Here is a 24410-nt window from a genome sequence, read left to right as displayed (position 1 = left end):
ATCAAGTGAGTTCAATTAATTCGCTTATTGGTTTTAAGATGAAGAGTGAAATACAAAATCCACAAAAATACTGAATATAATAACCTCTAATGACAAGTGTTTAATTATAACAATAACATGTTTTGGGTCCTTATGTGCTGTTCCTTTTATAAAAAAAACAAACCAAAAAAACCCACATTGAAATCAAAAGTAGTATCATCTGTAGGTCACCATTTTCCCAGAAAAACTAAATCATCAATTAACTACAAAACAGTTTTTCCACTTACAAAACCTCACTAATGTTGAAATTCAGCTGAAATGGCAAAAAATAGAGCAGTTATTGTGTTGAAAGCACATTTAAAACACTGAATAAGAAAAAGACAAGGTACATTGGGAATGCATTTATTTATTTTTTAAATACCTTCACATTTTCCAATAAAAGCAAATGCTTCTCTAAATGGGGGGGAAACAATACATTTTGCCGTCATGCTGGAACAGATGTAATTCATCCCCACTCTCAAACACATCTGATGAATCCAGGTTTGAGTAGAAGTGAAGGTCTTGCTGGTCCTTACCTCGTCTGATCCTGAAATTCATTTGCAGTCTCTAATGCTTTAAAAGAATGAGAACCTCTGCAGACACGTCCTGCTTTTCAACTAACCAACATCTGAGGCGCACATGAAAAGTGTAGGACCCGTGTTCCTCAATCAGACTTTCCTGAAGCACGTGCTAGTTTGTGAGTCAACACATCAGCAAGTAGTTCTGTCCTGATGCTATCATTTTCCACCTCTCTTTTACTTATTCACTTCTACAATGACATCATTATTTAAACATGAAGGAATTAAATATCCAAAATGTATTCAGTGTTGCCACACGTTTTGACTAATTAGTTTCCATGACTTGTCACACTCCAGACATTTGCGTTACTTTCCATGTTTTTAGAGCTGAAAAATCACAATTGTAGTAAGAAATAAATCAATGCCATACTTGTACCAATGAATGAATAAGTAAATGTATATTCACTTTTTCCAATATCATGGACACACCATACAGTTGAACTGTTATTGGTTTACAAAGAACCAAAAATGTACCTGCAGTTTAAAACGTGATGTTATTTCTGAGTGAACTAGATGACTGAATTATTATTGTCAAGATCATCGCACGAAACGTTCAAATGACATTTAGCAAGCAACAATACACACTTACCTGAAGAATTTCAGCGAGTGCTCCCTCTTACTGATTCTTGACCATCGTATTCTCCAGGCCTACATAAACAACCACTTCAAACGGATTATATTAGCATAGAAGAAGAAACGGTAGACAGCAGACCGGGGGACATGCCAAGACAGATTAATATGTAAATCACAGCAAAACTGAACAGTACCAGAGAAGTTGTTAGGAAAACATAGACTCTAAAATCAATTACTACAACGTGAGATTTTTACTGTCAGAACATCAAAAGAAAAAAAAGCTGACTGCAAACTTTTCCTCTAAATGGGAGATGGAAATTCTTACGATTGTTTTATTAGTTTACTCATTTCCTGTTTTGTGGCGTGCTGAAAATCCTTCGCCTATTTTGATGTTCCCAGACAAAAATGATTGCTCTTTTTGTCAACTTGTTTCTGTTAGCACATGATGTTTTCAGTGGTTTATCTCAGAAAAGCTGACAAAAAATTGTATCCAATATTTGGTAAAATAGCGCATGTATTTCTTGTCATGCCATATTTGTTGTCAGCCAGTTTTTTTGAACAGGAACACAAGTGTAGCAAAGCAGGGGAAGAGAGACACTGCGTGAGAAAAATCAAGTTTTAGTCCAATACGATAACAAGATTTCATAATGCTACAGCCATTTGTTTTGATTAAGCAGTGTAGACTTCTAGGCAGTGATTAACAACAGGAAATGATTTCCCAAGATGAGTGTAGCCAATCACATTCAAGAAAATCAAGTAACCCATGTTGTTTATATTCTGCCAGTATAAATGTGTGAACTTATGAAATTTCCATGATTGAGCAGGCTCCGGGCAGTTTCTTCAATAAAATATCTTTCATAGACTTTTCCACTCTTTATGGTGGAAAGTAAATACCACTGTAGCTTAAAGCTGCAGTCCATAACTTTGGCTCTCCAGCGGCTGATGAACAAAAATGTGTGTCTTCTTGGAAGAACCCTTGTAGGCGGCTCTACTTCTCTCTGTTTATGTCTCACGGCGAATCACGCAGACCCGAACCAGTCTAAATACTTCGAATATAAACACCTATTATAGGTGTGCATGAGTGAGTCAGGACAAGCCCCTAACACGGTTTGGAAAATGGATTCATGTGTACTTCTATAATATACAATTTGTAAAATTTGAACACAAAGCTTTTTAAGAATAATTAAAATACTAACAAACCAATATTGCATCTGAAGACTTCTTGGCATTTCCTGGTTTGATTTGTGGATCAGATTTAATGACAGAAAAAAGCACTGAATGAAGCTGATGCTTTGTGATGTAAACACACTTAAAACGGTCTTAGCATCATACGAAATGTCAAATCATAAAAGAAACGTTTAATCCAGTATTACATTGGAATATTTTAAATGTTGATTTTATTTGTAAACTGAATGTATAAAACAGAACAAGTAAAAACTAAAATCGAACACTCTTGCAAAATACTTTTGTATAGAAAACAAAGCGGCTTTGCGTTCTACATGGGTTGTATAACAATCAAGTTTGAAGTAACAAAACAACAGCAACAAAGGATATATACAAGAAGGAAATGGCACTGTACAAGCTGCTAAACAAAACAAATGACTTTCCCTCGTCTCAAACCCGATGGCTCCGTCTTGTTAGTCTCATTCTCCCATTTCTCCAGAAAAGCCTGCAGGTTCAGATTGAAGGTATCAATACCCTTCCCCGATAGATGAACCCCATCTGGTCTGTAGAGTCCAAAACTTGGCCTTATGTTTTCGTGGCTCAAAGCAGAGCCACAAAGTTGTCTCATAATTCCACATATGCTCTCATTAATGGCCATCCGGATAACGTCCATCTCTTTGCTGTCTTCTGTACCCCTCCAGGTCTGCCGTGAAAGGATGCTGGACCACACCAGCAGGCATCCGGGGAATATGCTCTTCAGCGAGGTCAGGTCTTTCTTCACAGTCTCAATAAAGTCCTCTGGATCAGTTGTGCTTATGTCATTTCCACCCAAGTGGAATATAAGCACATCAGGCTTGGGCCAGTTGTCTTTGAGCTGGAGCAGCAAAGGAACAAGCTGTTGCCACGCCATGCCCTGCACGCCCTTCCACCAGATGCGTATTGAATCTGGGTGCATGCCCAGCTGCACTCCATACTCAGGGGAAGTAGCCCTCTTCTCAGCCCAAAACACAAGAGAGTGGCCACATATCCACACATTCTTTATCTCATTGGGGGTACTTTTACCTGTAAATGTGTTACAATATAGGGTGTGCATTAACCTCGACAGGCTTGGCCACATGAAAAAGTGCTTGATGGTCCTTAATCTAACATAATTTCAGGACCAACATAGTGATGCTTATTACAAGAGATCTGATCCCATTCCTGACAAGCCTCATCTAATGAAGAATAAAACTGTCCTCTACCAACTGATCTGCATCTATTATTTTGTGAGAATGCATGTCTACACTGAAAGTGATTGGCACTGAGTTGACTGGAGACGGTCTAAACCAGAAGCCCCAACTATACCCTAACTCTGGGGTAAATCCCAATTTATTTTCAACAGAAATCCAGTGGTGTAAATATTTTAGAATAGCGCTTTCTACTTCTAAACTTCCATGAAATTTCACAGGCAAAAAAGTTCACTGGCTATCGAGTAGATGCATGAAGCACAGCTCACACAGAAGTCAATTTAAAGCTAAGCAGCTTTCTTTATTAGTTTTCTAACTGTCAATAGAAAATCCTGTAATGGACACTTTCATTGTGTAGACAGCACCACTGAACATTTAATGCAACCCAAGTTTTACACATCCAGTGCAGACATACATATGTTTCCAGAAAAAAATAAAACGCAATACTTTACAACATAAAATCACTATTTAAAAATTATTACCAATGTCTTCACCACTTAAAGTACTTGCTAATTTCAAGGTATGCTACTGAAAAATAACTCTATCCTAAAATGCTGTTTCCTCATCTTGTGACAAAACACTAGGTTTCTTTAAAAAGTTAAATCAGATCCAGTACCATCCCTATTATGATCTGAGAGCTAACTGAAAAACTTTTTCATGGAAACAAAAATGGGAAATTTTGGTAATAATCCTGTTTGCAAGGTAAAATAATAAGCAAACTATACAGGCAGTTGCACCTGTAGATAATATAAAAGCCTGAACCTAAAGACTCTGAAAATAATACCTTGAGCTGAATTCCGATTTTGTCCACGTGAACGCTGGGCTTCCATTTGTTGCTCTTTCTTCAGCTTCATTCTCTGGTTAAACTGTTCAAGCTGCCCAGAGCACAATTATATAAGAACAAAACGGACAAAATTGTGCTAAAACAATCAGCAGATTTATCACAGGTTCAGAACATTACAGATGAACTCATAAGCTGAAGACATTAAGCTCACAGCAACATTGTCCTTGGACAGCTTCTGGTATTTGCCACCCATCACAGAATTACAAAGCGTAACATAAGTATAAAATTTAAGCATTAACATGGATATTAAGAATCACTGAACAAAGGATTCCACATGTGAGAAGTTTGAAGAAAGATGTCATACCCGTTTCTTCTGCTTAGCCTTGATGTCATCATCTTTTATGGTAGCAAACTGTATGTTCTTGGCTTCCTCCGATGTTTGTTTTTCATTACTGTCCTCTATAGGTTGTATGGAAACAAGTGCGCTGACAGGCCCCGCTTTACCTTTCGGAACCATTTTGACTGTTTCTATTGTTTTAAGGCATCTTACAGGCTTTGTTTGTATAGATTCAGTTGAAATTTGACTAGCCGCTGGGGTAGAGTAGGCCGAGGTCATGGTGGAGAGGTGGAGAGGACTGGGAATAGGTGGAGGACCATATGAATGTGGCATGGGAAGTAGAGGAGGTACACAATATGGATTGGCCATTTGTGCAGTGTATGAACTATACTGAAGTCATCATATGTGGCGCCATTGCTTGGTGACCCATAGCATAAGAGGATGGAGGTACAGTACCATAAGGGTACAGACCAGGGGCCACAGATCCCACAGATCCCCAAACATGTTGATCACTACCTTGATATTGCGAATATTGTGAAGCTGAAAAGGTGGAAACGGTGGAATTTTGGGCATACTGGGAAGTGGCAGGCTGAACTGTGGTTACAATGGTCATTGGTTCATCTGAAGCTTGAGAAACTGCAGCCGGCTCAGGTTCGTAAGGATCTTGTTCGTTGGTTGCAGGTTTCAAATTCACTACGATTCTCTTAATGCTACTTAGGTCTACATCTTCTGCTTTGTGCTGGTCTTTGTATTTTACAGTGTCTTTATAACTCATGTAAACCTTACGATTTGAGGACTGAGCTGGGGAAACTGATCGATAGTCTTCAGAGTCTGAGAATCTGCCCTACTACAACTACCCCTCTGGTCAGTTTGGCTCATTGATCGCGCTCCTTTTTTTGTTCAAAGGAGTGGCGGGCACACTTTGGTTTTTTTGTCTTACCATACAACCGCTCTTGCGTCCTGTCGGCTAATTTGCTAACCTCTGCAGTGTCTAGATGAAGTCCTATTGTTTGCAGAAGAGACTGAATTTTTCAAAGTTCTCTGTCTTACTGTTTTTATCTGCAGTGCTTTCCTCAGACTCCTGACGAGCTAAGCTTTTGTCAAACCTACTATCAGGAATCTCTCTGTCCACTACGTAAGAGTGCTGAACACTTGGATTGACTTTCTGGCACTCAAAAGATTGACTACGCTCCCTATACAGACTGTGTTCATTGGTGTAATGTTTGTGTTCTGTTGCATACATATCAGTATCCTGTTCATACGGATTCCACTGCTCAGAGAACTGATTTAGATTCTCTTTATAGGCATTCTGCTTCCAGCTTTCTGACACCATTGGATGCCCATATAGACTCTTCTTCTCGGCTTCGCAGTAGTAGGGTCTACACCATACTTCATTCCAACAAGCTGAGAAAAGCCACTACCATCCTGAACAGCTCTTTCATGAGGCAAAAGGTCATCTTTACCAGGATCATTCAAACGGGTTTCAGTTTTCAATCGTTGCTGGCCAGATTGTTTACCTATTAAGGAAGGCTGGCCATTGTCTTCATCTTCCTTAAAAGGATCGTATATCTCATCCATGAAGGGTATGTTTCTATCTAATTGTGGTTGAGTTGGTTTCTGGGTGTTTATTAAAGTCAGATCCTTTCTAGCCTCTTGAAACAAAGAGTTAACAATGCTGGTGTCAGCCTTGTTGAGAGCACTAAGGAAGCGCTCCATTTGAGTTGTAAGATTCCGCTTTTGATCTGATGGTGAAGTCTGACTGGTTGAAGGGATACTGCTAGGAGGATGAGGCAGGTGAGATGATGCCCTGTGTTGGTCATCCTGAGAATTGCTACCTTTAGACATACTGGAAGATTTCTGCTCATGCAAAGACCTTAAACTGGAGACCTGAGAGTGTGACTGTGAGATAACTGGCTTGTTAAAAGAGGGTGTTTCAATCCTCTGTGAATCTGCTGAAGACTCATTCTTGATCTGGCTGAACAATCCCAACATACTGGTCTGAACTGATTGTGGATTTGAGGACCTATTAAATGGCAAAGCTGCTGTCTTCTGGGAAGGTGGTTTTGTAAAAGAATCACCATCCTGACTTAGCTGACCATATTCATCAACTGAGGTTTTGTCACTCTGCAAAGCAAAAATACAAATTATTTTTACAAACTACTGTAGCAACAGGTAACTTTTCTTGAAACATTTTGTACACTCTTGCTTCCAATAGCACTTTTCCACCACTGAGCTGAAAAATTACTGTTTAAGAATAAGTGCTGTATCAATCCTGGCACAACGCCATAGATTCAGTTGACATTACGTGCACGTAACCAATCTTGAGTTGCTTAAGCATTACCATCAACACTGTTTCCTATAAAAGTTTGATACACTAACCATGCTTAGATTTGTAGCAAATGTGCCATATTGAACAGTGTTGGAAATGGAGCTGATGCCGTACTCACCATGCTCACAACCGTTCAGTCACATGGTGGAAAATGTGTCTTTTAAATTCAGCTAAAACCAGCTTCATGTGGTAGCTAGTACGTTATGGTTTTTAGTTGGTCCAAACTAAAATCTATCCATCTTATAATCAGTATAAGGACTGTAGATAGATGGATCAAGCTTGAGTCAAAATCAGACATGGTAGACCACCATAGCTGGTGGGGTTCATAATCAAGCCAATGAAAGCAATTACTCAGCTACCATTTTGAAAAACCAGTTTCACCATGTGAAGCCGTTTTTCCCCACTATAAATATACAGCCAATATATACATATATTTTACAAGGAACAAACCTGAGATGTAAGAATCTCTGAGCGTTTCTTCAAAATTGACTTTTAGGTTGAATATCAGGTTTTATTACAGAGCTCCATAAGTTCCCTTTAGTCATTACAAACTGGTCTTCTGTGTGTGAGTCAAACTTGTGTTCCGCTTCCATTTCAGGCATTTCCTGAACAACTTTGACCTTCTGTTCCAAGGCGATTAGTGCTTTTTTGCGTGCTACAGACTCACTGAGATCTTCTAATTGCTTCTTTTGTCTCACCAATTCTAGATCTTGACTCAGAGTTACAGTTGTCTTGTCAGACCCTGAAGTTGTTAAAGTCCTCTCAGCAATACTTTCAAATGTTGAGTAGCCAGGTGAGCCAAAAGCCTGTTGGTGGTATCCTATCTGCATCTCTTGACTTTCACTTTTTACAAAAGGAGCAGCAACTTCCTTGCTTGCAGATGCCTTAGAGAAGATATGAGACAGTGAGATAGGCAAGAGAAAATAAAATATGAAACAAAACCTAGGAGCCCACAAACCTGAGATTTAGGGTCAATGTGAGGTTCAGACTGTTTCTTCAAGATGGACTTCACTGGTTTTAGGTCAGGCATCCAAATGTTCTCGCGATGCACATGCTCATAATCAAATGTTGTAACTCCACTTTTTCCATCCTCAGGTTCAATTTTCTTAGCATTTTGTTCCATAGCGACAATAGCTTTTTTACGTGCAATCAGCTCATTGAGTTCCATTAGCTCTCTCCTTTTTCTCAATAGTTCTTCCTCTACATCGTCAGGGCTTTTAACTTTCTTCTTGTCACTTAAATCTTTATTGCCGCTTTGTTTTGCATAGTGATCATATTTGTCAGCAGGGCTGCGGCTTCTCTTCCTAGTACTCTGACTGCTCCTTTCTCTGCTGTGACTCCGTCGGGATCTCTCTACATGCTCTTTGCTCCGACTGCGGCTGCGTTTGAATCTGTACCGGTTGTCCCTCCTCTCACGGCTGGTACTTCTGCGTCTTCTGTAGTAGCTCCTACTTCTGTCTCGGCTTCTGCTCCTGCTGCGACTGTATCTGCGTCGACCACTTTCCCTGCTTCTGCTTCGACTACTATACCGACGCCGACTGTTTTCCCTGCTTCTGCTCGTGACTTTATCACCTTTAGTGCTTTCTTGTTTACTGTCACTTTCTTTCTTCAGATCTTTTGCAGATGACTTATATGGTAAGGGCTTGTCTTTTCCCTTGCTAAAGTTCAAAAATTTTCACAAAAAGGTTTCATAAAATATATTACATGTTTAACATTAAAACAACAATTTCTCCATTTAAAAAAATGCAGAAAAAATTAAAAACATTGGGGATGAATTGGACAAGAAGTCTTAATTACAACAACAGTGCACTGTTTAGAACGGTTTAATTAAATGTTTGTACACAACATTCATGGCAAAGACTCAAGATGTATTACTGAAGTAACAATATATATATAAAAATAACTTATATTTTTCATTAACATTATGTTTCTGTATTATCACATTGCAGGAACTTGACAACATTCAATTTATTTTACCAATGTTTTTAAATTAAACTACTCTTTTCTGTATCTGTCTTTTCATTGTATTTTATATTCATGAATCAAATTACTTAAAGGTGCTGCATGTATTTTTTTAACAGTTTTTTTAAAGCCTAAAAATGCCATAATGTGCAAATATTTAGAAAGCATGGTAAGTTCAAATATTATTACTTTAAAATAGGCTTTTCATGTTTAAATATCTGCTATTGTTTCAGTTTGTTTGATTTCACCGACTGCCAATTCACCCAACAGTATTTAAAAAATTAAAATTAAAATAAATAATAATAAAATCACAGATTCTGCCCTGAAGAACCTGAAAAGCCTCAAAATCCAATTAAAACCTCCATGGCCAGAGAATATTAATATTAAAATGCAGATAAATCAACTCATCAAATTACAGTGTAAGGCTCATTACCAAAAATAGTTGATCAAGCTTGTTCTATGTTGTACTTGCCAACTCACGAGTTTTGAATTTAGACTGGAATACCCATTACAAACCACTAATTATCAAAAATACATACCACACCTTTACGTTTACTTCCATTTTTTAGTTTTGCTTCAAGTGCTCTAAAATGTGGATAAAAGTAACTGCTATTCTCAATGTGAATACTACTGGAGAACATTTCTGCATTGTGACAAAACATCTCACTTCAGCCTGTCTATGACTGTGTTTTGCTCTCAGACTTACTGTCGATGTACTGATGTGCCAATTTCAAAGAACATCTGCACGTTTATCTAATGAACTGACCTACTTACTCATGATTTACTTACTCTACATCCACTGATTCACTGACTTTGGCCTCTGTTTTGACCTCCTCCTTGATTTGGTCTTTGGGATCCTTCAGCAATTTGATAGTCATTTTCTTCTGCAGGCAGCCAAGCAAATGTGGCAGAATCCACATTTAGGGAAAAAACCAACCCATGGAAAGTGATTAAAATGATTATTTATTGTATAAACTAGGGATTGCACTGACTAGTTTATTAGATCTACTTATCACTAGTCATTATGCTGCAAAGCAGATTTTGGATCTTTGCCAACTAGTAGTGGATCTCATGATTCTAATTAAGCCAAGAATAAGCCCAACTGTGTCCCAGTGTTGTTGCATATCCTTTATTACCTGTGATGGATAAATCTATTCACAAGAAAAAAGGTAAAAATCCTAAGCTTTAACAAAAGACACACTGATTTAACCACTGATACTGCAGTGTATTATGAATCAATAGATACTGATCCACCAACTAATTTTTGGACAACTATCAAAACAAGTATCTGTGCAAGCCCTAGTATATAAATCTTAGAATAAAATAAGTAGTATGTACTGCACCTTCTCTTTTACTCCAAAGGCCTCTAATTTTGGTGCAGATGTGAAGACACTTTCATTCAGCCTTCTTATTCTAACAGCATGTTTTCCCCCTTCAGCTGCTTCATTCTTCAAACAGTATAACAATTACATGAACAAAGCGCTAGACTGAAATACCAGTAATACTCTACTCTTCCAGCAAAAGCCAGAAACTCTAGCAGTTTAAAAAGGTTCAGGAAGAAAATTAGTTACGGATCATTATTTCTGCGGCTGACAACTTACCTGTACTAACGTAAATTCAACCTTCTCAGATAAAGTGAGTTTGGTGTCCTCCATAACTTCACTTATGTCAAAAAATAGCTGCGGGTCCTGTTGTGTCTTGATGAACCCAAAATTATCATCCAGCTTGACAACAAGCCCCTAATAGACGGAAGCACGTCATAAGCGAAAACAATTGTACAGTTATTAATTGCCTTAAAGAACATTTCATATTTATGCCCAACCCCAGTTCCTGGAGATCCACCTCACTTGAAATTTTTGCTCCAAACCTGATGAAACGCAACTGAAACCATCAGGAAAGCTTGATAATTACAGACAGGTGTGTTTGATCGGGGTTGGAACTAAACTATGCAGTTAGGTATATCTCCAGGATCAGGCCCGTCTTAAAGATCAACTGTAATAAAACACAGCCCTCACTGGTTCTGATTCTTCTATAAATGCTAAAAAGCAGGGATACACCAAAAAGTCAACCACAGTCAGTCTGAGGAAAAAAAAAAATCCAAAATATTTAACAAAAACTGCACAAGATGTCTTTTCCATGATTTTTTTGGTGAATACCATAAAATTTATGGACTCAAGAACTAACTCTGAACTAAATTTATGGTGTGCAAGAACTAACTCTGTTTTTCAAAACCAGCACAAGACAAGCTTCACGAATAAAGCATTTTAGCAGAGACAACTTGTGCATGAGATAAATCAGAGGGTGTAACCCTGGCCAAATCTGCCTATGGACCTCAATCAGCAATGATGCCTTAATCATCATTATTAGCATCATTATTAGCTCCGTGTTCAAACACACGATTGCTGACTTCCATTTGTAGTCAGAAGCTGGAAACTTTGAGCTCCCAGTAGGCAGGGAATTTAAACTGGAACACCCTCCCAAATCAGAGTCCTGACTCAGAGTCTCGGAATTTCAGGATTAAATATGGCTGCTCAGTGCATCAACACAAGATAAACAGTAGTAATATATTGCTTATTAGCACTATAAGTTTCTCTGATGCCTGTGCAAAATACTACTTTCTATTTGTTTTTAAAAACTGGCATTGCTAACAAGGAAACATCCATCTTTGTTTTCTTGACTTCTAACCAGAACTGAAAAATCATTTCCAACTCTATCCGAGGTATATCAAATGCAGAATATGGCCACTGTCACCATCATTCAGGTGGAATAAAATGTGTAATCATATTACCATTCTTCATTTTGGTGCATCCCCTAAGCTTGTTTATTTGCTATATATTAATGCCACTACTTACTTTATAACTAATATCTTGCTTTTTCCTATGTAATCTGAGGAAGAACATCAAAGCTTAATACCTACAGCACAATGGTCTGTGAGGTCATGACATTAGTGTATAGAACCACACTGACCAACAGTGCAACTACGCAAATCTTGGGATATTTTCATCTTTGAAAGCTAAATGCATCATGAAAATTTAAAACCAAGATTTGGTGCAGCTGTTCATTAACTACCACCACTACTGCTTCTCCTAATCAACTACCTAAATGGCAAATCACCATGAATGACCAACTGAAAAAAAACTTACTATCTTTCGCTGCTCTTCAGAGTCCGTCTGGAAAGTTTCTGGCAGGATCTCTACGTTGACGCCACACTCCTCCTTAGTTACAACGTTGGTGGAGATGTTGAACTGGACCTTGTCACCAAGCATCATGGTGGCTTTTGTGATCACATCACCTGACTTAAAAGATAAGCGCTTCTCTGTGCCCTCCACTGTGGTGACCAGAAAACCCAGAGAGCACTCTTGATTGTCCATCTGCTCAAAGAAAAAAGCATTAATATTTAAAACATGACCGCTTGAAAAATAGAGTCATGATCAAGGAATAAAACCTCCCAATACTTATATATTAAGTCTGAAACCATGCATCCTTCCAATTCAACATGCTGAGCTCAAACGGACTTTCCAAAAATATTATAAAAACTCTAATGTTCTCAAAAGTATTAATTAAACTAGCAGCTATTGTGTTTTACACATTTCTTTGTTTCAGAAAACAAAAACTCTACAGATGTGTAGATGTACAGCAAAAGTTCTTCTCTTCAATCAGTTCCCAAACAACAAAGTAGAGAAGATTCATAAATGTGAGGCTATAGTACATCTACTTCACACATCACAAACATCATTACAAACTTACATTATTCTTTATATTATTCTATTCTATTCTTCTTAAATTCTCAAAAAGTAGTATGTTTTCATTGCACTGTAATCATTTAATGATTTTTATTTCAGGTTATGAGAGACTCTTTGTGTGCAGGTTGCAGGAGGTGAAAACCTACCACTTTGTCCTCACTTGGGCTTTTCTTTGGGACGATTTGAGTAATGGTCCCCTCGTATTTCTCACTGCTTACATCTAAATCTTGAGAACCAGCTTCTGTGTTCACAGGCTTCCACTGCAGATAAATACGTAAGCGACGTTTAGAAGAAAGTGAAACTTTCCAAGAAAAAAATGCATTTCCTTACGTTATCTCCAGCAGGACAGCTGAAAATAAACAAGGACCTAGTATAAACTACCTTGTCTTTGACAGGGCCAGTGCCAGATGTATTGTCGTTCGTGTCAGACATATTTTCATTGCCTTTTGCTTTTTGATTAAAGGTGACAGAGCCTTCGGGCAGCTTCTTGAGTCGGACGGCCTTCTTTGTGTCGTTCACCTTTAATACACAATATATGTATATTATGAAGCTTTGAGTACGTGAAGGTTTGAATACAAAGAAAGATACAATGCGTTTTAAAAAACCAAAAACGTTTACTTACAGTCAAAATGGTGAGCTCCACTTCATCCATGACATTCAGCTCTTCATCTGATAAATTGTCAGTAGATGTGGCGGTCAGGCTATCATGTTTCTGTGTCATGATGGTCAGGGTTTCATCGCTCTTATTAATAATCACACCCTGGTGGCAAAATAAGGACAAAGAGTAAAGTTTACATCCCCCCTTTACATAGTTTTCATTCACAACTCTTAATGCATGGTTTTTCCTTCTGGAGCATCAGCGAGCGTATGAACCTTAGTTATCCTCAGTGTGAAAAGATGGATTTCAAAATCATACAGTCATTATTGGAAAGGGTTCAAATACACAAAAATGCCTAATAATTTTGGAAAACCAATTAATTTTGGAACCTGAAGAACTTTTCTGAAGAATGGCAGGCAGTTTAACTTAACTTAAGAAGTCACTTTACACAGCTGTGGATCAACATATGTTTATGACATAGTATTAAAGGTCCAATGTTGTCAAATCTGAAATGTCCTGAAATGTCATGAAGCGAGGTGTAGGGGCTATGTAACTACACTGTAAAAATCAGCCAAAAAAAAACAAAAAACTGGCAGCTGTGGTTGCAGGAATTCTACCATAAAAAATATGGTGGCAACATTTTTGGTTTTACAATTTTACGTTAAATTTACACTTAAATACCGTAATTTCATTGACTGATATAATGTTAATATACCAACCTATTAAAGTCCTAAAATCCGTTTTGTACCCTTGAAATACACGGATAACCATTTACATTTGGTGTTTATGAGAAAATCACATTCACAAGCAGCTTTTAATTCTGAACAATTCTAAAAGGTGTCATTGACACGAACACTAAACACTAAACACTAAACTGAAATATGCAATAAACATTAGACATAATACACAACCCTAATAAACATTAAAGAAAAAAACATTTCAAATGCGAACAAAATTTTAAATGCAATGCAGGAATTCTGGTAATATCAAATGAAAATTTTCCTTTAAAATTTCCCAGGAATTTAGCGTTAACCATTTAACAGGTGTTTACTGCAGCATTTTCACAGTAATTTTTACATTGTACCATACAAGTTTGAGTCAATCCATAATAAACTGCACACAGCACTTATGGACCATATGTAAATATCTTTTATGTGAAATATTATTCATGTCGGCACCAAATAAACACCATGCATTTTGTATGATACCTCTTATTTCGATAAAACATTTTACAGATTTTTATGTTTTCACAAAAAATATGAACAGTGTCTGTCTGTGTAAAACCGAGAGCCAAGATTGGTGGCAAGTTCAACTAGAACAACTCAAAGTAATCACACATCTCTACAGTGATCGGGATGTCTTGGTTCACTTAGATTTGTTGTGGGAACGTGATAATATGCTGTGGCCTTGAGATGCTATGTTGACTGAATAAAATCCTTTTTTTTTTTTGTGGCCACAACTTTATTGTGTGACCTATTTACCTGCGTGACCACAGCAACAAATCATTATCAAAGATGGATTCATTATTTTATTTTGAATTAAGAAATGATTATATTATTATTATAGAAATTGTCAATTTCTTTTATTGCTTTATAATAAAATTGTTATATTGCCCACATGCCACTGTACTCGTAATGTAAACAGAATTTGCATTAAGTTGATCATGAATAAATGTTACATAAAGTAAATAAAAACATTGCATCCATTCCAGTCTTTGTAACTGTGTGTCCATTAACTAATCGTCTTTTTCTGTAAGGTTTGTTTATTTATCATCATCATAATCATCGCCATCATCTACATTATTAATAGTCTATTGAAGTTGCTCTTTATAATGTTATGACTTTTTGTAATATTCAACATGGAATTTAGCCTAATGTCTATTGTTTCTTTGGGAATGAATCATTCACATATTTTCATTTGTAAATGAAAACACAATTACATAAAACATTGATTAGGTAAAGCGCTACATGAATTGAAGAGGGAAATAAATATTATATACAAAATAAATATAAAAATACAGCCCTAACAGGTTAATATAATAATAATTATAATAATAATTATAATAAACATTAAATTTATTATTACATTTAATCCCAGGTTGCTATGGTCACATGAGTTTGCTGTGGCCACAATAAAAAGTGGTTTCCTCAACATAAGAAGTCTTGGCCATGAGAAAGCGGATGTTGTTCCCTCAACATAACATCCTGAGCCACAACAAGAGGATGTTGTTACTGTGAAATAAACTATTTCGTGGCCACAACATAATATCATGTTCCCAAGAGTTAATATAGCGTGGCCATGACAAATCTAAGTGAACCGAAGATGGCCTGATGATTCAAGTCTCACTCATGTAATAAGTATCACTCTAACTCAGGGGTCACCAACCTTTTTGAAACTGAGAGCTACTTCACGGTTACTGAATCATACGAAGGGCTACCAGTTTGATACGCTCTTCTGAAATAACAAATTTGCTCAGTTTGCCTTTAGTTATACATTATTTATAATGATTAGTAATACTCACCTATGTAAAGACACTGATCATGTTAATGATTTCTAACAATGATTATCAAAAATGACAACAAGGTGGGAAACAGATATCAATATTCAACACTTTATCTCTATTAATCACAGTATTTGTTACATTTTCAGATGATCACTTACATCACTACATTTTAGCAAAAATATCCCATTTGCACAAGCCACTGACATGCCCTGTTAACAAATCATGAACTATGTTGCAACATGTTTCAAAAAGTTAACAATTATGTAATGTTAAACAAAATCAACTTACATATTTTTAAATATGTAATACATTTTTATTTCACATTTTGAACTAATGGCCAAGTCTGTGTTATGTTTAACAAAATTATAACTTTTAAATGTCATGAACGCACTTTTTAAATTGAACACAATTCTTCAATATTTTAATTCAACTTTGCCATGGCACTACCATGTTGTCACTGACTACATCTGGTATCCGTCCTTGGTTAGTGGGAAGACTGGCATTGCATGCTGTTCACCAGTGTGTTGTAATCTGGTGTGTAACTTGACACTGCAACTGTGAGTGAGTCTCTCAGATGTGCATCAGTGAGGCGTGTTCTGTGTTTGTTTTTGATGAAGTTCATGTCAGAAAATGCTGATTCACAGAGATAGGTTGAGCCAAACAGGCTGGCAACCTTCATGGCTGCTGTGCATACTCCACTGTACTTCTCTGTGTCAACAAGGCGCCAAAAGTTTGGTGCAGCCTGGTAGGCTTTGAGATGGAGATCATTTTGCAATGTTATAATTTCAATCTCCACCTGTCCAGCATCCAAGTTGAACGTTGCACTTAACTGCTCAGCAAAGCATGTGGTGTCCCCATTCATGAAAGGGTTGGAAATGAAGAACACACATGGTTCAAGCTGATGAAGGTCACAAAACCTATTCTCAAACTCTTGCCCAAGTCTGTTTATTACTTCAATGTACTTTTCTGCCACTTTTTCAAATGTCTCAGATGCAGAAGCATTGTCTTTCAGCACTGACTGCACAGAGGGAAAGTGCAGAACTTTTTTTCTCTGTAAATCTGCAGAGAATGCATTCATTTTGGCTTTAAATGCATTTAAAGCACTTATCATATCGACAACAGTCTTACCTTTGCCTTGCAGCTGGCAGTTTTCAGGAGGTTTAGTTTCCCAGTAATGTCCACCAAAAATGCAAGGTCAAGTGTCCACTCTGTGTCCTCTAGCAGTGAGACATCTTCGCCTTTGGACTGCATGAACTCTTTGATTTCACGCAAAAGAGACAAAAAACGATGCAAAACTCGTCCTCTGCTGAGCCATCTGATTTCTGTGTGTAGCAGTAGGTCCCCATATTCTGCTGACATCTCCTCTAATAGTACCTTGAAAATCCTGTGCTGCTTTGCTTTGGAGCGGATGTTGTTTATGATTTTCACAACGGGAGTCATCACGTGCCCAAAGCCGATCACTTTCGCACACAACGCCTGCTGGTGAATGATGCAATGGTAATGCAGAAATTTGGGGAAGTCTGGGTCACGTTTACAGTGAGCGATGAAACCTGTCTGTCGACCGACCATAGCAGGAGCCCCGTCTGTTGTCACCGCTACCAGCTTTTCCAATGGCACCTTTTTCTGCACGAAAAACTCCTTCACCGTGTTATAAATGTCAACTCCTCTCGTAGTTGTCTTTAAGGGCAGTAGTGTCAGGAGTTCTTCTTTTGTGGAGAAATCATTAAACACCATCCGGATAAAAACCAATAACTGCGCTGTACTGCTGCTGTCCACGGACTCATCGCACTGGAGGCTAAACCACTTGCACTTCGCCAGATCCTGCTCCAACTGATCGACCAAGTTACTGGACATAGCTGATACTCGTCTTGCCATCGTAGATGCCCCCAGTTGGACGTCGGAAAGAGTGGAGATTAGGTCGCTTCCATTTTTCTCGTCTTTAAATACAGTGTTAGCAATTAATAACATCGCTTCTTTGACAACTTCTCCATCTGTAAATGCCTTTTTTTTCTTGATCAGAAAATGTGTAGCTCTAAAGCGAGGCTTGGTTGCTTTTTGTGAGTTTTTGGCGGCCTCGTAAAAAAAAGACTGTTGCTTACCCAGAGCGGTCTTTAGCTCACGGGCTTTTTCTGCCCGTAGGGCGCTTGCAGGTGGATATTTATCATGGTAGCTTTTGTGACACGTATTGAAATGTCTCTCCACATTGTGCCGTTTTGCTGTCGCCACGGTCGTCCCGCAAATCAGACACACGCAGAGTTTCTTTACAGTCGTAAAAAAGAACTCCTCTTCCCATTCACTGTGAAAGAGATACGTTTTCTTTCTTTTTTCTGCCATGTTTTTGGGGCGATGAAAGTGCATACAGCGCCCGCTAGCTTACTCTCCACATCCCACAAGCTCTACTTTACTGCCCATAGGTAAATATTGTGCGCGTTAACCTTAAAGTATTTTTAAGATAGTATTTTTAAATCTATATACATACAAGTGTGATTAAAAAATAATAGCAACAGAACAAAATTAATTTTTAGACGCAGCTCTCTATGAGATGTGCTATTTTTGGAACAGGCCCGCGGGCGACTCATGTGGTCCTTGCGGGCGACCGGGTGCCCGCGGGCACCGTGTTGGTGACACCTGCTCTAACTTGTGCACAGTGATATATAAAGGCATTTTAAAAACAAAATCCCATCACTTATTGCATTTCTGCTGGTTAGGACAAAACCTCCACCTTTTATGGCTTGTCTGTCACGTCATTTCTGGTTTGGACACACTGTCAGACAAACAAATATATCTATACAGCATCAAATATTTACCTTATTTTTAGGGTAAAAGTGGTTGTTGCTATCCGTAATGTAATTGTGCAAGGCTTCTTGTTTTATTCGCTTGCAGTTATTTGCTTGACAAAGCAGGTATTTATCATTACGAGTGTGCATTTTCCAAATCATAGTGAACATTCTTGTCCCCTTGTTAGTGGGGACTTGAGTGAGCAGGACACTTGAGTGTCATTTATATAGTTATTATTAATAATGCACTTGTCAAATGGAGCTAAGCAATTTCCTCATTATCTTCAGCTATATGTGATAAAAACATAAAAGCGATATGCATATTGTTACACTCCTAATCTTCATAGAATTTTTCAATGTTTTATTGTAAACGTATACACACAACAAAACAGTTTAGCGTTAACTGCATTATTCCATTTACCTATAGCGTTCACAGAAAATACATCTCTTCATTGTAAAAAAAAAAAAAAAAAAAAGCTAACAAAAATCAGCACGTAGAAAATTTACGAATGGGGAAACTATCTAAATTCAAACTTCAAAACTAAGCCTGGCACACTAAAGCAATTATATATACATACTGTACACTCAATTTACATAGTACAACTCATTTCCTCTTGCTCTAAAATCATAACTTCCTGTTCTCGCTTTGCATACTGACTGACTCTCACCTTCCCTCTGGTCTAAACAAAGATGTCTCCAAGACTTGGCAATGGCATTCTTTACACAGACATTTAAGTAGAACATTTTTCTGAATCATACCCAGTCATGCCCATTTTCCTCAAGATGAATTAATAAAATAAAGAATTGGTAACACTTTATTTTATTTTATTCCACTTCAGACATTCTGTCAGCTACGAGTCAGTAGAGTATTAGTAGACTGTCTGCTTAATATCTTCTAACGCTTTTTGTTGTTGGGTCAACAACATACAACAAACTGACCATCAGATACGTCTTATTCTACTAACCCTGACAGTCTACTCTGAGAGTCAGTGGACATGTAGCAGCAAATAAATGAGAATCAGTTGACATGCAGTCACAAAGTTACTTATGGTCAGTAGAATGTCAAAATAAAGCGTTACCAAACTTTTCAGGGTGAGCATATAGTTCATAAGTAATGCAAGAAGAGTGGAATACGGATGTTGCCACTTACCATCTCCCTGACTTCTTTGGTGAGCTGAAAAGTGTCAGGAGTTTTTGGTTTGATGTTTGTGGCTCTTTGCTCCCTAGTAATAACATTCGTCAGCAGCTGGAACTCCACACGATCATACAGCAGCAGAGTCACACTGGTGTCCGCTTTTCCAAAGGGCAGTTTAATGGGATCCTTGGAGATGATGGTCCTGATGCAGCCAGGATTGGCCTCCTTGACGTTGTCCTTATGACATGCATGTAAAAAGAGATTTTAGAGCTACATACTGCATAATCTTCTCGCAGAATCATATCCAGAGTACACGGTCAACTGCAGTGGGACATGTACAAGCGCATTTATTTGGTTCCAGTTGCTGAAGAAGTATTTGTGTTTCTGTGAATGGGACTGAAGTATGGTCTCATCGTGGATAGATGAGAGATTGTTACCAACTACATGGAAAAATTATTGTCAAAAATCTCTTCTGCTCACCAAGCCTGCATTTATTTGATCCAAAAATGCAGAAAATAGAGTTACATTTTTAAATAAATTAAAATAGAATATTGTAAACAGTAACTTATTCCTGTGATTCAAAGCTACATTTTCATTCATACTAATATTCTAATTTGCTGTTCAAAATATATTATTCATTATCATTATCAAAAGACAAAAGATTATTATTATTATTATTATTATTATTATATTGAAAAAAGCTGAGTAGAATCTTTTTCAGGTTTCTTTGATGGTGTTCTTTTTAATCTTATTTATTTATCAGTGTTGTCTACCTATGGATGATTTCATAACCCAAAAGGTTCACAAACACCTGCACAACATTTTAACTGTCAAAATGACAGAGATATTTTTATGTCTAAACAAAATAATAGCGATAACAAAATAAATATAAGTGTTAGATAAATTTCCAATAGATCAAATTGGGGCAAATGAAAGAGAACTAGCAAATGTGAGTAAAATATGCAAGCTAGCAAATACTGTTTACATATAAATTATATTTATACAAACGTAAAAATATTAAAACATGCATACACTACTTTAACAAGAAACAGGCTGAAACTGAAAACCAGAATGCAAATGAGAAATTAAAAATTGCTAAAGCTTTGAAATCTGTAATAACCCTGGTGTGTACTGTTACCATCCTCTAAAACTAACTATCCGTCCTTGACAAAGCTCTAGGGGATGTAAGCAGGATTTAAAAGCTCCAGACGTTCTCACTCCTCTCTTATCTAACCCATGAAGGACAGTGGTCTGCACATTAAATACACGGCAAAAACAGATTGTACAACAGTTAAAGGCAGTTACTGAGTAAGAGTTGAATCTGTGAATTGATGTGTGAATGTAAAGAAATGATGAAATTACGTGATGAAGTGAGTCTTTAGCTGTGTCTCAAATGACACACACTAAGTACACTATGTACTATGCACTCAATCGTATATAGTATCGTCCCAAATGGAATACTAACCGGAAATGCAAAGCGTTTCCCAGACAATGGTATATGACGTCTAGCAAATGCAAGTGTCCAACATAAATGGGGATTTTAAGTGCCATTTTGCACTATTTATATTACAAAACGTATATTACACAAGTATGCGATTCGGGATGCAGCTTTTTTTTTTTTTTTTCAACCATATGAGCAGATATAGAATAGGGTCAGAAGTTGATAAACACTGGTCTGTCTGATATGTTCTGACCCACCTCTGGGGCAGAGCATATGGAAATCACTATAGAAGAGCGTGCAGAGACAAATTCTACATATTGCATACTCTGGAGAGTCTCTCAGCTTCATCATCTCAGAATAAATTCTGTCTTCTGTCATCAAAACCTAGTTCTGAGAGAGATTTCTTGCTGAGGAGGCAGAAGTCAGAATAGAAGTAATGATAGTGGGTCAAGGTGGATCAATTCCCACTCCTGCTTCTGCTTATCACTCAAGGCCAAGACACACACACACACACACACACACACACACACACACACTCCCTCAACATCCCTTCCTCCCATGAGAAGATCTTCTTTCTATTTTCAGCGTCGTGGAATTTAATTACGACCAACAATACTTAACAATAATAAGCAATTTTATTCAAGAGTTGCAGACAGAGATGCAACACTGTATCGATCACGTCTCTCCCCTAACTTCATTCAGCTCCTCATTTAAACCCCTAAGCGTTAGCTCCTCCTCTTCCTCTAGACACACACACATCTTACGTATTTTATCCCTCATTTGCATGTTGCACAAGCACTTGTTGTAAATTAGCATAAAACTCAGACGTAGTCAAATATTGTTTTTTTCCGTTGTAGGAGGCGCTCGTTGTTCTGCAAAAGGTGTTAGACATAAAAATAAATTCCCCTTCCAAATCAGTCTGAACTGATTCTGCGGTCAGCTCTGTTTGTGCTGAGCTTGCTTCCTGAGCACAATGTTTCTCATGAACTAATGTAACTAATAAAAGCAATAAACTCAAATAAATGACAGCAGATAATAAATGATAATAAATGACACCAATGAAATTCAACCACATCAGTTCGCAAGTAGACTAATATTGAGTAGTGAGATTCTTAACCTACATCAAATGACTTAAGCTCAGTTCTTTTTGACATTAACTAGGAGTCGAGACGGGATATAATCACTCAAATAAACATTCTGTTATATTCTGTGAAGTTTTCCTTCAGCTTTATTGTTATAATTTCTATACATTTATGAGTTAACTACATGTTACTTTTGTGCCATTCTTAAACATAATGGTGTCTGCTGCTAGAAGATTGCTTGCGAAGGCAGTGGGGTCTGCAAAACATAACTCAACTGGTAAATTCAACAAGGTCAGAAGTCACCAATTCGCATAGAAAGAAACCATAAATAAGGAGAACCTTATATCAAACACACACACACAGACCCTATAGAACTGACAAGGGACAAAAACAAAAGACCCTGAGATTGAACACAGCTGTTCTTACCTAAGACTGATGGTATAATGGGGTGGGACGCTAGCAAGGGTTTAAAAAGGGGAGATGGAGACCAAGAGGAGAGAGGCGGACTGCGGCTATCTCAGACTGGACAATAAAGTTTTTCCTGACACCTAAAATCCTGCTGTACGAGTCTCTTTGCTTGAGAAGTGACTTCGCCTCCAGATCAACAATAACACTCCACATCAATTCATCTACATCTTTATCACGAAATGAAAGTGACTCACAGATATAATGGATGGGTAGCTGGAGAGGGATATCTTACATTTCTTGACTGGACAGTTCTTAAGTGAGAGTTTTACTCACATGAGGAAGGACTGTGAGAACTACACCTTCATACACCGTGCTGTCAATGTCTTCGGTTCCTCCTGGGGCCACTTTCACATCAACTGCACAATCTTTTCCCTGATATCACAAGCATTTGGGTAAATAGAATGGAATGTTTTCTATCCAAAGAGCAAAACGGTATTTCTGCACATATTACACACTTACCAGATTTTTCACAGCTGTGAAATGTACTTTAACTCCAGGCAACAGGAGAGCCCGGTTTCCAAAAAAAGCATCAAACACAAAAGAAAACTTCTTCAGATCCTCCCGTTCGATGAAACCGCAGTTATTCTGAGGAGAAATCAAAACAGCCCTATGTTGGATCCTCACAAATTTGAGGCGTTCGAGCAAGAAAGCGTTCACGCACTTTACAAAACAAACTGTAGCACAACAATAGCCAGAAAATAAAATTACTTAGCCAATGAAAAAGTAAAGTAAGGAATTCAACACTGAATTGTAAATAACATTTTTATCTAAAGATACAATGTAATGCAGTGTATTCATGGCCCATTCACTTGCACTTTTTTGGATTCATAGAAAAACCATACAGATAAGCTCTGCTCTCAAATGCTGGGGGGGCGTGTCCTCGCTGAAACCACGCCTACTCCGGCAAAGCTGCCGTCTCTCTCAACTGTCTTCCTCAAGCAGCTTGAATTAAATAGAGACCAAGCTCAGTTGTTTTGTAAATCATAGCAATCACGTGATGTGGCAAGGCATGGCTAGATAGCAAACTGTAGGCAAACATTAATGAGAGTAACTCATGACTGAGCGGACGAATCACTGATGCTTATGCACTCTAGTTATTATGCATGTGTTCCACTCGATCAAAATACAGCGAGAGTGATACAAAGCATAATAAGCGTCTGCTCTCTATACTCTCTCTCTGTACTGAAGTCACTTGCTGCTTCAAGTCCAACACAACTCTTATAGTTTTTGGGAGAGACAGTGTTTGGGGCTCTATTGCTTCACAGAATAAATCCTGATCACGAACAAAAACAGTTTAACAGTTTAAACTGCACCATTACGTTTTATATAGTTCACAGGCTTGGTAACACGTTTAAGCAATGCTTTTCTAACATCTATAACACGTTCACAAACAATTCTCAAAATTGACTTTACACAGAAAGCCACGTGTTTATCCGCCAATTCATCAAGGCAGGGGATCTAGGTCTATGATTTAATATAAAAGTAACAAGCAATATAGGCGACACTTACGGCAACAAGTGAAATTACTCCCAATGGCGTCCACGAGTGCGCTGGAAAAAACAAACAAAAAAATTTTTAACATCAAGTTTACTTCAACAATCTCTAGTTTCTCAAAGCCACTATGATTTTCAGCTATGATTTTCTCTCCAGAACACAGAGACCAAACATGGTGGAAAAAAAAAACCAAACAAA

At 37.7% G+C, this 24410-nt stretch overlaps 2 protein-coding genes across 2 annotated transcripts; both read right to left on the bottom strand.

Moving 5' to 3' along the window:
- Positions 1 to 2754: 2754 nt before the first annotated feature.
- LOC122356787 lies at positions 2755 to 5065 on the bottom strand. The gene is made up of 3 exons (XM_043255847.1): positions 4708 to 5065; positions 4344 to 4434; positions 2755 to 3395 (listed from the first exon to the last, which is right to left on the bottom strand). The coding sequence occupies exons 1-3, from the start codon at positions 5047 to 5049 to the stop codon at positions 2755 to 2757; spliced, it is 1074 nt and encodes a 357-aa protein (XP_043111782.1). The 5' UTR covers positions 5050 to 5065.
- Positions 5066 to 6428: 1363 nt separating this feature from the next.
- LOC122356783 lies at positions 6429 to 24386 on the bottom strand. Its single transcript, XM_043255842.1, has 15 exons — positions 24380 to 24386; positions 24228 to 24268; positions 23178 to 23303; positions 22992 to 23090; positions 19743 to 19964; positions 13337 to 13474; positions 13096 to 13233; positions 12861 to 12974; positions 12115 to 12342; positions 10573 to 10710; positions 10315 to 10419; positions 9761 to 9855; positions 7968 to 8667; positions 7460 to 7893; positions 6429 to 6804 (listed from the first exon to the last, which is right to left on the bottom strand). Exons 1-14 carry the CDS (start codon positions 24384 to 24386, stop codon positions 7489 to 7491), a joined length of 2556 nt encoding a protein of 851 aa, XP_043111777.1. The 3' UTR covers positions 6429 to 6804; positions 7460 to 7488.
- Positions 24387 to 24410: the final 24 nt, after the last annotated feature.

Source organism: Puntigrus tetrazona, chromosome 13 (assembly GCF_018831695.1).
Source record: "Puntigrus tetrazona isolate hp1 chromosome 13, ASM1883169v1, whole genome shotgun sequence".
Lineage (NCBI taxonomy): Eukaryota > Metazoa > Chordata > Actinopteri > Cypriniformes > Cyprinidae > Puntigrus > Puntigrus tetrazona.
This window is presented reverse-complemented; position numbering and strand designations above follow the sequence as displayed.

Bases quoted from the DNA above. Each gene is read 5' to 3' on its own strand.
- LOC122356783 (XM_043255842.1), bottom strand. The intron at 13,234-13,336 runs GTAAGTAAACGT...TGTGTATTAAAG, and splicing joins TGGAGCTCACCATTTTGACT to GTGAACGACACAAAGAAGGC. The intron at 7,894-7,967 runs GTTTGTGGGCTC...ATCTTCTCTAAG, and splicing joins ACATTGACCCTAAATCTCAG to GCATCTGCAAGCAAGGAAGT.
- LOC122356787 (XM_043255847.1), bottom strand. From the start codon at position 5,049: ATGGCCAATCCATATTGTGTACCTCCTCTACTTCCCATGCCACATTCA. The intron at 4,435-4,707 runs GTATGACATCTT...TGCTCTGGGCAG, and splicing joins AGGCTAAGCAGAAGAAACGG to CTTGAACAGTTTAACCAGAG. The intron at 3,396-4,343 runs GTATTATTTTCA...ACACATTTACAG, and splicing joins AAATCGGAATTCAGCTCAAG to GTAAAAGTACCCCCAATGAG.